The following is a 13,932-nucleotide window of genomic DNA, read 5'->3' on the forward strand; positions in this document are numbered from 1 at the left end:
AGGAGCTAAACCCAGATTACAGGATGCCAGGACCCTTCTCTGCAGGAAATGAATGTGTCACGGTAAGTACCCAACGTTCCTATTCCCCTCACCACAGGCTAGTCCCATTGCAAAACTGGATCTGCCACTTCATCTCCATGCACAAAGATCAGTTTCCTATGTCTTTGTGCACTAACAACCATACTTAAAACTGGACCTGCAACTTCATGTCCCAACACTAAGGACTTGTAATTTGGATTGACATCCTCACATACCAATGGCATACATATGTCTGTGTCTGGCTTCCACTCCTACTGTTGCTGTGTGTGCCTGCCTACAGTAGGCAAGGTTAAGAGCAACTGACTCCAGAATCCCTTACTGAGTGTGAATGGACAGCATAACAGAGAGAAAAGGGGAGTTAAGTCTGCATGTTCATATATTGATACATTTGTCCACCATAATGGAAATCATTAAAAAGTGGAGGTTGGTGAAAGAACAAGTCATCCCCGGATGCTTTTGCAAGCAGCCTTTGAGTGGTCTCCAAAAGGTTCAGGTTTTTTTTTCTGATTGTGGATGGACATTATTGTTTCCTGTGCATGTTGTTTTGAATATAACAATTACTGAAGCATGTTGTACTGTTTTCTGTGCTGTGGTGTAGGAACATAATTCTGTTTTTTTCCATGTTATTTCTGTCTCTGGTAGTAAACTTTCTATTCATTAACAGAGATATACCGGTGTCTTGGCTTCATTTGCTGTGAAACCATTTCTCTCACCATAGGCACTGAACAAAACTTTCCTCCTCCTACCTTCCATCCCCATCCCCTTTCCCTTGTCTGTCAGATCTTAAATTTAAGTCCCATACCTTGGGGCAGGGAGTGCTGTACCATTTATCTTGTAAACTACTTTGGAAGCCTTTGTGGCTAAAAGATGTGTGAAGGATAGAATGCCTTAAATGAGCAAATAAAAAAATTCTACTATTGCTACTGCTGCTATTACCGCTAATGATAGGTATCAACAACAGCAAGATTCAGCTTCCCTTTCTTTGATTTATTATCTGTTGCACATGTGCAAAGGAGAAATCTTTATTTGTATGGTACAGAGCCTTTACCTACCCTGTGCCAATGGGATAGGAATGGTTTCGAAAACCTAAGCAGATAAGAGGTATTTTATATGCAATTTCTTCCTTTATTTTGCTGCAGGGGATGTACAAATACCTTGAGAAATGTTTTTCAGACTTCAAGCAACGAGGTTTTGTCATTGGATATGACACACGAGGCCAGGCGACCAGCAGGTGCAGTAGCCCAAGGTATGGATTTAGTTCATAGGGAATAATAAATAATAATAATAATAAATTTTATTTCTACCCCGCCCTTCCATAGATATGATCAGGGTGGCTTACAAAATTTTTAAAACATTCCAATACAAGATAAAAATACAATATAACAGTTAAAAACATTACTACAAAAACGGGAACAGGAAAATAATAAAATATACATGTCAAGGGCAAGGAAAAGAGAGAAGGAGTTTACAATGGTCCGGGGTCAAAAGGGAAAAAGGAGGGCAGGAAAATAAACAGACAATCTAAGGTGGGAAGGCCAGCCGGAATAGATATGTTTTCAGCTGTTTCTTAAAGACAGCTAATGAGGTGGCGGAGCGAAGCTCTGCAGGGAGCTTATTCCAGAGAGAAGGGGCAGCAGTAGTAAAAGCCCTCTGTGAGGTCCGTATCAAGTTGGACCTAGGGACCTCCAACAATTTGGTCCCGGAAGTTCTGAGTGTGCGAGGCAGATTATATGGGGAGAGGCGGTCCTCCAGGTACCCTGGGCCCAAGCCATTTAGGGCTTTATAGGTCAAAACCAACACCTTGTATTGAGCTCGGAAGCAAATAGGCAGCCAATGAAGGTCTTTTAAAATAGGTGTTATATGGTCCGACCTGGAACTACCAGCGACCAGTCTGGCTGCCATGTTCTGCACCAATTGCAGCTTCCGGGTTTGGTACAAGGGTTGCCCCATGTAGAGCGCATTGCAGAAGTCTAATCGAGAGGTTACCAAAGCATGTACAACAGATTCAAGGTCCTTTCGGTCCAGGTAGGGACGCAGCTGGCGTATCATCCGTAGCTGATAACAAGCACTCCTGACCGTCGCATCCACCTGAGAAGTTAGCTGGAGCGACGAATCAAGGAGTACTCCCAAGCTGCGCACCGAGTCCTTCAGGGGGAGCGTGACCCCGTTCAGGACCGGGTGACAGATCTCACCACCCAAAACCGGGGAACCTATCGCCAGTACTTCCGTTTTCCCTGGATTCACACTGAGTTTGTTCTCCCTCATCCAGCCCATTACCGACGCCAAGCAGGCATCTAGAAGAGAGATGCCATCCTTAGTTACTGCATCAGTCGGAGACATAGAGAAAATTATCTGGGTGTCATCAGCGTACTGATAACACCGTGCCCCATGTCTCCGGATGATCTCTCCCAGCGGCTTCATGTAAATGTTAAATAGCATAGGGGACAAAATCGCTCCCTGAGGGACACCAGATGTCAGGGCCCTCCTATCGGAGCGACAGTCCCCCAACTCCACCATCTGGGATCTGCCCGAGAGGTAGGAACGGAACCACTGCAAAGCAGTGCCCCCAATTCCCAACTCCCTCAGGCGTCCCAGAAGGATACCATGGTCGATGGTATTGAAGGCCGCTGAGATGTCCAGAAGCACTAACAGGGACACGCTCCCCCTGTCCATGCCCAGACGGAGGTCATCAACTAAGGCGACCATGGCAGTCTCAACTCCATAGCCCGCCCGGAAGCCGGTTTGAAATGGGTCCAGAAAATCGGTGTCATCCAAGATCGACTGAAGCTGGAAGGCAACTGCTCTCGATCACCTTCCCCAAAAAAGGCAGCAGCGAGATGGGTCTATAGTTATTATGAAGCAGGGGGTCTAAGGAAGGCTTCTTTAGCAGGGGTTTAACCACTGCTAATTTTAATTTAGCTGGAAACTGACCCTCACTTAGAGATGTGTTGATTATGCGGTGTAACATAAGTCGCACCACATCTCCCCCCTGAGCTGTCAGCCATGAGGGACAGGGATCAAGAGAGCAAGTTGTCCTCCTAACACTTCAGAGGATCTTGTCCACTTCATCGGTACTAACAAACTCAAAGTGATCCAGTATAACAGGGACCACGGACGCTTCGGACACCTCTCCTGTATGATCTGCATAAATACTGGCGTCGAGATCAGCCCTTATCCGAGAGATTTTATCCGCAAAGAAGTTGTTAAATTCGTCACAGCAGGCTTTAGATGACTCCAAAATAGGGCTCAGGGTGGGAGGAAGCCGAGTTAGCTCCCTCACAACCCTGAACAGCTCTGCCGGACGCGACTCTGCGGACGCAATATGTGCAGCATAGAAGGAATTCTTTGCTGCACGTATTGCCACTCCATAAGCTTTTAAATGAGAGCGAAGGAGTGTCCTGTCAGACAAGCGCTGATGTCTTCGCCATTTATGCTCTAGTCGTTGCGCGACCCGCTTCCTTTCCCTGAGATCTTCCGTATACCAGGGTTGTTTATTGGAAGCAGGCCGGAAAGGACGCTTGGGAGCGATACTGTGTATAGCCCTAGAGAGATTAGCATCCCAGGTGTCAGTTAGGGCATCAACAGAATCGCCGTCAGAACCAGTCGTATACCCCTCTAGGGCTTCTTGGAACCTTATGGGTTCCATCAGCCTTCGAGGGTGGACCATCCTAATAGGTCCACCACCCCCGGGGGGGGGGGGGGTTAAAGGTAGAAGCCTTGATTCTAGCCTCAACCAGGAAGTGATCCGTCCATGACAAGGGAGAGACGCTAGAGATCTCTACCCACGGAGCCTCCATATCCGTACTGAAGATCACATCAAGAGTATTACCAGCACAATGTGTTGGCCCTGAGACTAATTGAGACAGGCCCATGGCTGTCATGGTAGTCATGAACTCCCGAGCTGCACCTGTTGGAATATCACTGGCCTCGAAAGGGATGTTGAGGTCCCCCAGGACAAGAAGCCTAGGGGACTCCAACACCAGTTCCGAGACCAGCTGTGTCAGCTCGGCCAGGGAGTCTGTTAGCGCACGGGGTGGCCGGTAGACCAACAGAATCCCTAGACTGTCTCTAGCCTTCAGGGACAGGTAAATACATTCGATGTGATCTGTTTTCCGGACTGGGATCCTGGTTAAGGAGAGGGTGTTTTTATGGACCAAGGCAACACCACCACCCCGCCCACCTAACCTGATCTGGTCCTTAACTGAGTACCCGGCTGGAAGGTATTCTGCCTCGCTCTCAGGCCCCAGCCAGGTCTCAGTAATGCACGCCAGGTCGCAGTTTTTATCCTGCAGAAGGTCATACACAATGTGGGTCTTATTTTTTATAGACCTGGCGTTGCATAGGAGCAGAAACAGGGTTTGTGGTACGACTGGGCTGACCCTCAGGCCTCTTTGGTTAGGAAAGTGGAAGGAAGGAGAGATAGGTATCACACATCGATCTCTCCTTCCATTTAGGAATAGGAATAGCTCAGTCCCTCTTCCAGGTAGGGATAAAAGGTTTCATGAAGTTTCTTCTCGAAGGTAGCAATTGGTAATTTCAGTTGTTTTTTACCTGCTGTGAGAAAGTCTTTGAAAACTACACAGTTTCCATCAAGCAAATAATTGTACCTCTGTCTTTCTTTCTCAACTATTGGCTTGTAGTAACTATTCCAACAACTTCTTATGAAATCATTTCTCTCATTAAAAGCACTAAACAAGACTTTCCTCCTCCTTTCCTTCTCCTTCCCCTTGTCTGTCGAATCTTTGACTACACAGTTTTCAAAAGCTGTTGGCAATTTGAGACTTATTCTGTGAAACAAAATCCCCTGCAGCTGTTTTGCGCAGAAATCATCCTTTTTTGGACAGGAAACAGGCCTTTTCCGTGTGCAAAATAATATTTCTGTAATTGCTGTAATTTAGTGTTAAATTTGCATACATTTGATTTGCATAGAAAACATCGTTTTTTGAGTTTAAATTAATACCTATGTATTGAAATATTATTTTCCATGCAGAAAAGGCTGTTTGCTGCACAGAAAATGATGATTTCTGCTCAAAATACCCTTGTGAAAATTTTGGGCAGAATAAGTTTGAAACAATGAAGATTCTCATCAGTCAAGGATTCTTCTTGTCACAGTTTCTCAACGTTAAAAAACCCCATGTTTTTCAACCATTTTTGCATTAAAAAAATATTATTTACTTATAGAAGAAAAAATTAGAGGTCAAGAGGAAGAAATCTAGGTGATGCAGCTGTCCTGTCTGTCCGCCTGTTAATGTCTAAGTCGAAGTGACTTGGAGGTATAAACCCTTCTACATAACAGATCTGATTTCATTCTCACGGGGCAGGAGAAGGTCCTTTGTTTGGAGGAGCTAAGGTATACACTGCAGAGGTTCAGGCCATGGATGTGTTAGCGCTCATGGTTCCACTCACATTGCACATCGCTACATCTCTTCACTTATTATAACAGCAACATAAAATTTATTTTTATGATAAAGCTACATTAACTATACAGGCAAAATTGGGCTCTTCAGAAATGGACAGGGGTCCATCAGATGCCCAGGAACTGCACCTTTAGATCTTTGTTTCCTTCAACACCTCCTTGATTCAAGAAGCAGTTTGATTATTCAGTATGAGATCAGCATATAAAAGAAGCTCTGTATGTTGTATTTTCTTTGAGTTTAATTCCTTTAGAATTCCAAATATTTTTTGTCCCTTATAAACATTAAAGTAATTAAACTTTGCCTTGGAGAGAGGTTATTGAGCAATGACAAAACGGGTGCACAATGACATAACACAGCTCACAACAGGTCCCTGATCCAGAGAGTGACAGATCACAGCTTAGGTGAGATGTATACTCAGCATCAAACTGAATGCTGGCCTAGCTCTCCATCTTGCCTTTACTCCTGTGACTTAATTTTGAAAGTGCCACATGCTCCCACCTGCTGACCTATTCCTTGGTCACTTTAATATTTTGTATTTACAAAATTCTTGTGAGGATATTTTAGCAAGGGAGAGTGTTATTGGCAATATTACCATTGGTAATCAATGCTATGCCAACTTCAGTTTCAAATCTGGAGCAGGCCTTTCCTCAAAGCTTGACCCAGTGAGGATGCTTCCAGTAGAGCCCTTAGTATCTGCTGAGATTTAGTTCCAGGCCTCCCTGTGGATATTTCATGGATGCTCAAGTCCCATTGTATACAGTGGCATAGTAAAATGGTGTCCCTTATATAAAATGGCAAAATCAAGGTTTGCTTTTTGGATTTTGGGGGGGAAATGTTTTCAAGCTGTGGGTAGTTGAATCCATGGATGCAGAATCCATAGATAGAGCCGACTGTACATCTGACTTTACCGTCATACTGTTTTCTTGGCTTAGAACTTCAAGAAGTATGAGCACTGGAGTTAGCTGATCATTACTTGTCCTCCACAGACTGGCGAAGCTCACGGCAGCCGTCCTGCTTGCGAAGGGCGTCCCTGTCTACTTGTTCTCAAGATACGTTCCCACGCCGTTTGTGGTAAGTGTTCCTCTTCCCATTATGATTGATTACGTAGTTAGTAGGTTTTGAATTGGGTTCTACTCTCCACTGTGAATCTTTATTGAATTCAATGGCAGTAAAGTGATTTTTGGATTGAATACATTGTGTTTGTGTACTGTAAGGCAGGGCTGTGGAGTCAGCATGCCACACTTTGACTTCAACACCTACGTGAGTGGTAAATATATATTAATTAATAACAACAAATTTACTGTAGTAGAATGTTAGCACAAGACATTGAATCATCACCACATGAAGCGTTATCATTATTATTATTATAGTTTATTTTTCTAGTGCTGTAAATGTACACAGTGCGGTACATACAAATGATTAATAAAAATGCAACCTGCCAATGGCATACAATCTACAAAATACGTATAAACAATAGGTAATAATATGACATAGAATTGGTTAAAATAAGCAGGCAACAATTAAAAGCAATCATCAGACCATTTAGATTGATAGAACATAAAATATATTTATTTGATTAAAATTTCTGAATAACAAAATGCTAATAAATTCATATGAAAGTAAATATGTAACAAACTAGGCATTTAATATTACTATTTTTATTTTGAAATTGAAGTCATTTTCTTCTTCTTGCGTTTATTTGTATAGCGCCATAGCCTTTACATAGCACTTTACAAAGGAGAAAAAACAACAATCCAAAATAGAAACAAAAGCCAGCCTATGGTGCACAATCTAAAACCACAAACAAGATTATAAAAATAATAAAATAAATATATTACCATATTAATAAATAAGAAATATTAATATATTACTATTCTTTCAATTCTCCTCTTTACTCCAACTCTGACTCCAGCCAAAATTGCTTCCAACTTCACAACTTTGACTCTGACTCCATGCTGTAAAGGCCGTACTCTGCATGCAGCAGTGAAGCAGTGCTATGATTGTTGCTTTAGAAAGGAACTAGAAATCAGAGTGAATGTCAGCCCTCTCTCTGATTGATCCAATGCCATGCCCTGTAGTGGTCCTTCCTGTTTTACAGTAGGAGTAACTGACTTGTGTCTTTGTCCCAAGTCTGTCTGGGCATTTGTCCTCTCATTCTCAAGCCTGTGCTTACAGTGATTTATACTGCTAACACTCAATTTCCAAAGTCGTCATAACTGAAAATCATGGTTCCTTTAGTCAGAGGGCTGCCTAAAATCAGGAGAAAGCTTAACACACATCAAGCCATTTGAAACTTTTGGAACAAGTGTACAGTAAACAGTCTCCTGTATTATGTGCATGAAGTGCCATCTTGGGATCCATTATGCATATAGGAGTATCTTCTTAAATCTGATCTATTTAAAGTGGTCAAAACCATGAGTTTGTATACTTACGAAGAGCTACACTCAGTTTTTAAATTCTTGTAGGGATTGTGTATGTTCCATCAGGATATTTTTAAATGCTGCTTTAACAGAGTAACATCACTAAGTCATAGAATCATAGTATTAGAAGGGGCCCTACAAGGCATCAGGTCCAATCCCCTACTCAATGTAGGTTCATTGAACAGCAAGTCAAGCCATTTACTGTTGCAGCTTGAAGTCTAAAACTCGTTAAAAAGACGTGTCATGCTTATTTTAATTTGATAAGATTTAAAATATTTCTGAACCTAGAATGCTAGTATTCAGAGATCCAAGCGTACGCCTTTTACCAGTTGTATGTATGCATGGTGAAACTCTTGTTCTTTCCTGGAGTTCTGTTGGAAACCCTGACATCCTGGAACAAATGGAACTTTGTCTTGCAGCCCTATGCAGTTCAGCAGCTCAGAGCCGTAGCTGGTGTAATGATTACTGCTTCCCATAACCGCAAGGAAGACAATGGCTACAAGGTATGTTGGGAACTCTCTAGGTGGATGTTAATTATTAATTACCATTTTCTCAATCTCAGAAATACCTGTGTGAGAGATGCTTGCAGTCATTGTCACAAACTGAAACATTCAGGGAAATGTTCTAGAACTGAATCCTGTGTGACGTTCTGTTTTCTTAATGGGGAAATGGTTTTAAGAAAATGTGTCTGATCTCCTTTGCTCGAGTCTTTGTGGTTGACTCAGCTGGTTAGTACAGACAGTATACTGTCTTGGTGCCTGCGTTTATGAATACCTTTCAAAACTTTCTTCAGTTCCACATCTCCAACATATTGAAAGTTGGCATGGTATGTATAGGGATTTGTGTTTCATTCTTAATGGCATGAGTTGCCATTTTGACCAACCTGGAAATGAATCTTGGCTTACTCACCAAAGAATCCTGTCATTTTTCATTGATTCCTGGCTTTAACAGAGCAAGAAATCTTTCCATTGCTTAATACAACTGGTTTCTCTCTTTCCCACAGTATTTGTCTTTGGGTGCAATAATTTTCACGTATAGTTAAGATCCTTTTATGTTTTGCTTTAAAGTAAATCATTCTGAGAACATCTCTGTTTAAAAAAGCACTGTATGAATGCTGCCTTCCCTCCACTCATTGGTTCTGCCATACCTTCCTTATAAAGAAAAGATGCCTTATTTTAGTTGGTTAGTGATTCCCAAATCAAGGAAGGCCTTTTCCTTGTCAAGGTTCAGTGTTCTTCCCTCTAATTTTTTGTAAAAATAATTGCTTGATTGAATACTGTAAGTAAATGAGGCAGTACATGAGGTGTGGCAGTACTACATTATGTAGAGCTTGTATTCCTGCTGAAGATTCTTTTGCTTCTGTTAATCTATGAATAATATGTATGTCTGTGTTAGGAGTGTACTTGCTGCTGTGTAGTAGAACTGGAGTGTATAGAACCTACTCAGACCCTGCCCTTACACCATGAATTCTTGACCTGATCTCTGCTTCAGGTATACTGGGAAAATGGTGCACAGATCACATCTCCACATGATAAAGAGATCCTGAAATGTATAGAAGAATGTGTGGAGCCATGGGATGACTCTTGGAACGAGAATCTGGTAGATAGCAGCCCTCTTACTCGAGATCCGCTGCAGCAAATATGTGCAAGCTACATGGAGGATCTAAAAAAGATCTGCTACCACAGGTAATAAATTAAAGCCATGGGGGTTGTTACAACTGAAGGGGCATCAAGTTGACATAGTGAGTCCAGTACTTTAACAAGAACTAGTCATTCAATTAGACCCCCCCCCCCAAAGAGCATCCAGGAATCATTCCATTTGTCTCTGGAGGTGGACCAACTTAGTGTGTCTATTTTCATGGGACTGTCCAATACACCCACCCTATTTGCATACAGAACTGTGAATTAAGTGGAATAAGATGCTTAGTAACACATATTTGCCTTCTTCATCTTAATGTAGATTCACCTAAACTTCATCAGGAAATGTCCATGGGAGTGGGTAAAACAACACCTTCCCTCTGATTTTAAACTTTACACCTTGTGGTAAATAGTAGGTGCAAATAACATATACAGGTAATGGTTTGGATGAAGAAAAACAAATTGAAACTGGGTGTAGATAAGACAGAGGTGCTTGTTATCAAGGCTCCTAATCTCAGGCTGGTGGTCTGTCACCCATTTCTGGATGGGGTCATGCTCCCCCTGAAAGACTTGCATTCACAGTTGCAGAGTTCTCCTGGAACCTGTCTTTCCAAATGCCAGCTCAGATAGGTCAGGAGTGTCTGTTGTCAGCTCTGGCTGGTACTCCAACTGTGCCCCTTCCTAGAATCAGGAGACTTAAAGATTGTAGTGTGCACATGCTGTTAACCTCAAAGCTGAACTTCTTCATAGAATCATAGGGTTAGAAGAGACCACAAGGGCCATCCAGTCCAACCCATTCTGCCTTGCAGGAAATCACAATCAAAGCATCCCTGACAGATTACCATACAGCCTCTGTTTAAAGACCTCCAAGGAAAGAGACTCCACTACACTCTCAGGAAGGAGTGTGTTCCATTGTCGAACAGCCCTTACTGTCAAGAAGTTCCTCCTAATGTTGAGGTGGAATCTCTTTTCCTGTACCTTGCATCCATTGTTTCGTGTTTTAGTCTCTGGAGCAGCGGGAAACAAACATGCTCTATCCTCAGTGTGACACCCCTTCAAATACTTAAACAGGGTTATCATAGCACCCCTTTACCGTCTCTACTCCAGGCTAAACATACCCAACTCCCTAAGTTTTTCCTCTTAGGGACATGGTTTCCAGATCCTTCACCATTTTGGTTGCCCTCCTCGGGACACACTCCAATTTGTCAATGTCCTTTGTGCATTGTGGTGCCCAGAACTGGACACAGTATTCCAGGTGAGGCCTGGCCAAAGCACATTTTCAGTGTGCTGTACATTGAGCTACCTTTGTGCCAAGTCTGGAAACTCCGACTGGTTCAGAATATGGCAGCCAGACTGATTACTGGGACATCACATTACACTGGTCTTAAAAACATTTCACTGGCTGCTAATTAGTTTCTGGGTAAGATACAAAGTGTTGGTTATTACCTTTAAAGCTCCACATGGTTTGGGTCCAGGTTACCTACAGGATCCCCTTTGTACCATACAGTCTGCCATGTACAATCAGGTCTGAGAAAGGACTAGACTGGCAGTGATTTTCCAGAGGACTTTTTTCGTCTGCTGCTCCCAAACTAGAATGACCTGCCAGAAGAGAGATGACAGCGGAAAATATTGACTGTATTTAAAGCAACAGTAAAGACATATCTCTTCTGGCGGGCCTATCCAGTCAATTTTAAATATGACTTTTAATTTGTATATGAATTTGTATATGAGTGTAATTTAAAGATTTTATAGTATTGTATCTTAACTCTGGGTTTATGTGTTTGTAGTACGCTTTGTATTTTAACATGCTGGTATCCTGCCTCAAGCTTTGACAAAAGGTGGGAAAGAAATAAAAATATATTATTATTGATTATATATGTAGCCCTTAAGGTGTTTGGGACTACAACTCCAGGAAGCTCTGATCAACAAACCCAATGGTTAAGGATCATGGGAGTTGTATTTCAAAATAACTGGAAGTTGCCAGAATTCCTGCACCTGGTCAATAGTTTCTTGCAGAGTATGTCAAGTTGAAGATATATTGAGAGATGGCATGGCAGCCATGGATTGCTGAGGAGGCCCTGCTAAAGCATCTGTAACTTGAAATATTGAAATTGCCTAAGCCAAGTGTCCAAATGTTGTCCATTAGCACAGCAGTCAGCCCCTCAACCAGGGTCTGGACAGGGAAATAGATGAGCAACAGGATAGCTGGTACACAAGCAGAATCCCTGACCTGTTTTCCTGGCCAGACACCTGGAGTAAGGGATGCTTCACTAGTTCCAAGGGCTGGATTTAGAAAACTGGAGGTCCCCTACCCCGACTGTCTGTAGGATCAGATACTGGCCAGTTTAAAGCAGAAGCTGCCCACTCTCTGTGAGCCCTCTGAGCCCTACACTCCAGATCCTTGGAATAGTAAGGTGTAAAACCTTTTACACTTAAAAAAGTTCCTCAAATGAACATTCAGTAATAATAATAATAATAATAATAATAATAATAATAATAATAATATGCCGCCTTCTTCCCAGTACAAGGACTCAAGGAAGCTTAGATCTCAAGTATGTATTTAAAAGAAAAGTAAGAGTAGGCAGTCCACGCAACCCTTGCCTCTAGGCCAGCATTTCATTATTCAGTTTAAAGCTGGGAGGAGGAATCCAGGCTCACCTGGCCACCTGTGAGCTGCTTGTGCTACATGTCTTGTCTTACCACACCCTTGTGTTATGTGTCACCTCCTTTGAGAGAAAGCTGGTCTCCTCTTAGTACATCCTGTGGTTTTCTTTACAGGGAGCTGAACACAAAGACCAGCTTGAAATTTGTTCACACTTCTTTTCACGGGGTCGGGCATGACTATGTGCAGTTGGCTTTCCAGGCCTTTGGCTTCCAGCCTCCCATTCCAGTCCCTGAACAAAAAGACCCAGATCCAGACTTTTCCACAGTCAAGTGTCCAAACCCTGAGGAAGGGGAATCTGTGCTGGTACGTATGTTGTAACGCTTAAACTGTGGCTCTGTCCACATGTGCAGAGAGCATATTTAGCCTTAGCTTTGGAAACAGAATTAGAGCAAGTCATTAAGTGGGCAGGAGAAATTCAGCTGGCTGCTTTGCAGTGATTAAAAGGAATCCATGGCTTCTTCCAGGAATTGTCTTTGCGGCTTGCGGAGAAAGAAGGTGCCAGGGTGGTGGTGGCGACCGATCCCGACGCAGATAGGCTTGCTGTGGCAGAACTCCAGGAGAAGTAAGTGAAAGACCCTTTTTGAAGCCTCTTGGTGAAGGGGAAATGAGACTTGTCACACTGCAGAAATGAAGCAGCTTGACACCACTTTAATTGTTGTGGCTGCACCCTGTGCCATTGTGGGATTTGTAGTTTGCTGAGTTATTCAGCCTGGTCTGTCAGAGAGCTTTGGTTCCTCGCCAAACTACAGATGGCAGGATTCTGTAGGAAAAAGTCATGGCAGTTAAAGTGGTCTCAAACTGCTTTATTTCTGCAGTGTGAATACATGCTAGGGAAGTAAATCTTCACAAGTTTCAGTCTTATGGGCAAGAGCTATTTTTCTGTCCTCAAAAAACTGGTTTTTGAAGGGCTCTTCACATTTCAGAATTTATTCTGCAGTAAAATAAAATAAAATCCACACGTTTTTTCTGTGCATTTTCTGTGTAAAAATGTTTTCTTTGGGGGAAAAAATAATGTTTTCTATCAAGAAGCTTACTTTCTTCAGAAAAAATAACATCTTTGCAGAAAGTCCCAAGATTCTTATCTGTCCAGGATTCCCAACAGTCCGGAAGCCCCTTTTTTGAGATTTGAGTATTTATGAATATTCTTTCCATCCCCACTAGAAAGGCAAGGCATAATTGTTCTTAATGTTTGAATTGTTAAGATTGTGAGGTTTGTTTTTTTTAAATCCATCATACAGAACAGGCTACTGGACAAATGGAAATGGTTTCATAGTCACCGAATACATAGATTGAATTCCTTTTCTGTTTTGGATTTTCATGGGAATTTCTTCAGATATTTGATACTGCTTTTCTATTTCTGCAGTGGCCGCTGGAAAGTCTTTACTGGCAATGAACTGGCAGCTTTGTTTGGTTGGTGGATGTTTACCTGTTGGAAAGAGAACTGCTCTAAAGATGCTGATGTCAAGAATGTTTACATGTTGGCAACTACTGTCTCCTCAAAGATCCTGAAGACCATTGCCCGCAAAGAAGGATTTCACTTTGAAGTAAGGAATGTGTAGCATCCTCTCTTCTCTTATAATCTCTGCTGGCTTTTTACACACTATCATTTTATTGCTGTTATTTGCTAACAAGTCAGCTTCGACTTATGACAATCCTATGGACAAGAGACCTCCAGGAGCCCCAGTCCTCAGCTGTCCTACTCAGTCAGCCATGGTTTCCTTGGTGAACTCAGTCCATCTGGAATATGGTCTTTC

The 13,932-nt window shown here is 42.4% G+C and overlaps 1 protein-coding gene across 5 annotated transcripts in view; it reads left to right on the forward strand.

Moving 5' to 3' along the window:
- Positions 1–13,932, forward strand: part of LOC149320187 (glucose 1,6-bisphosphate synthase-like) — a 58,621-nt gene that overhangs the window by 37,715 nt on the left and 6,974 nt on the right. For all 5 annotated transcript variants that reach the window (XM_089513093.1, XM_089513091.1, XM_089513090.1 and 2 more), the window contains exons 4-10: positions 1,179–1,285; positions 6,443–6,527; positions 8,296–8,379; positions 9,368–9,561; positions 12,292–12,481; positions 12,643–12,740; positions 13,542–13,722. In XM_089513093.1, coding sequence (XP_089369219.1) covers positions 1,179–1,285; positions 6,443–6,527; positions 8,296–8,379; positions 9,368–9,561; positions 12,292–12,481; positions 12,643–12,740; positions 13,542–13,722 — 939 coding nt within the window. The remainder of the gene's footprint in view (positions 1–1,178; positions 1,286–6,442; positions 6,528–8,295; positions 8,380–9,367; positions 9,562–12,291; positions 12,482–12,642; positions 12,741–13,541; positions 13,723–13,932) is intronic.

This window comes from Sceloporus occidentalis, unplaced genomic scaffold, assembly GCF_023333645.1.
Source record: "Sceloporus occidentalis isolate IW3139 unplaced genomic scaffold, rSceOcc1.0.p SCAF_2, whole genome shotgun sequence".
In the NCBI taxonomy this organism is placed as follows: domain Eukaryota; kingdom Metazoa; phylum Chordata; class Lepidosauria; order Squamata; family Phrynosomatidae; genus Sceloporus; species Sceloporus occidentalis.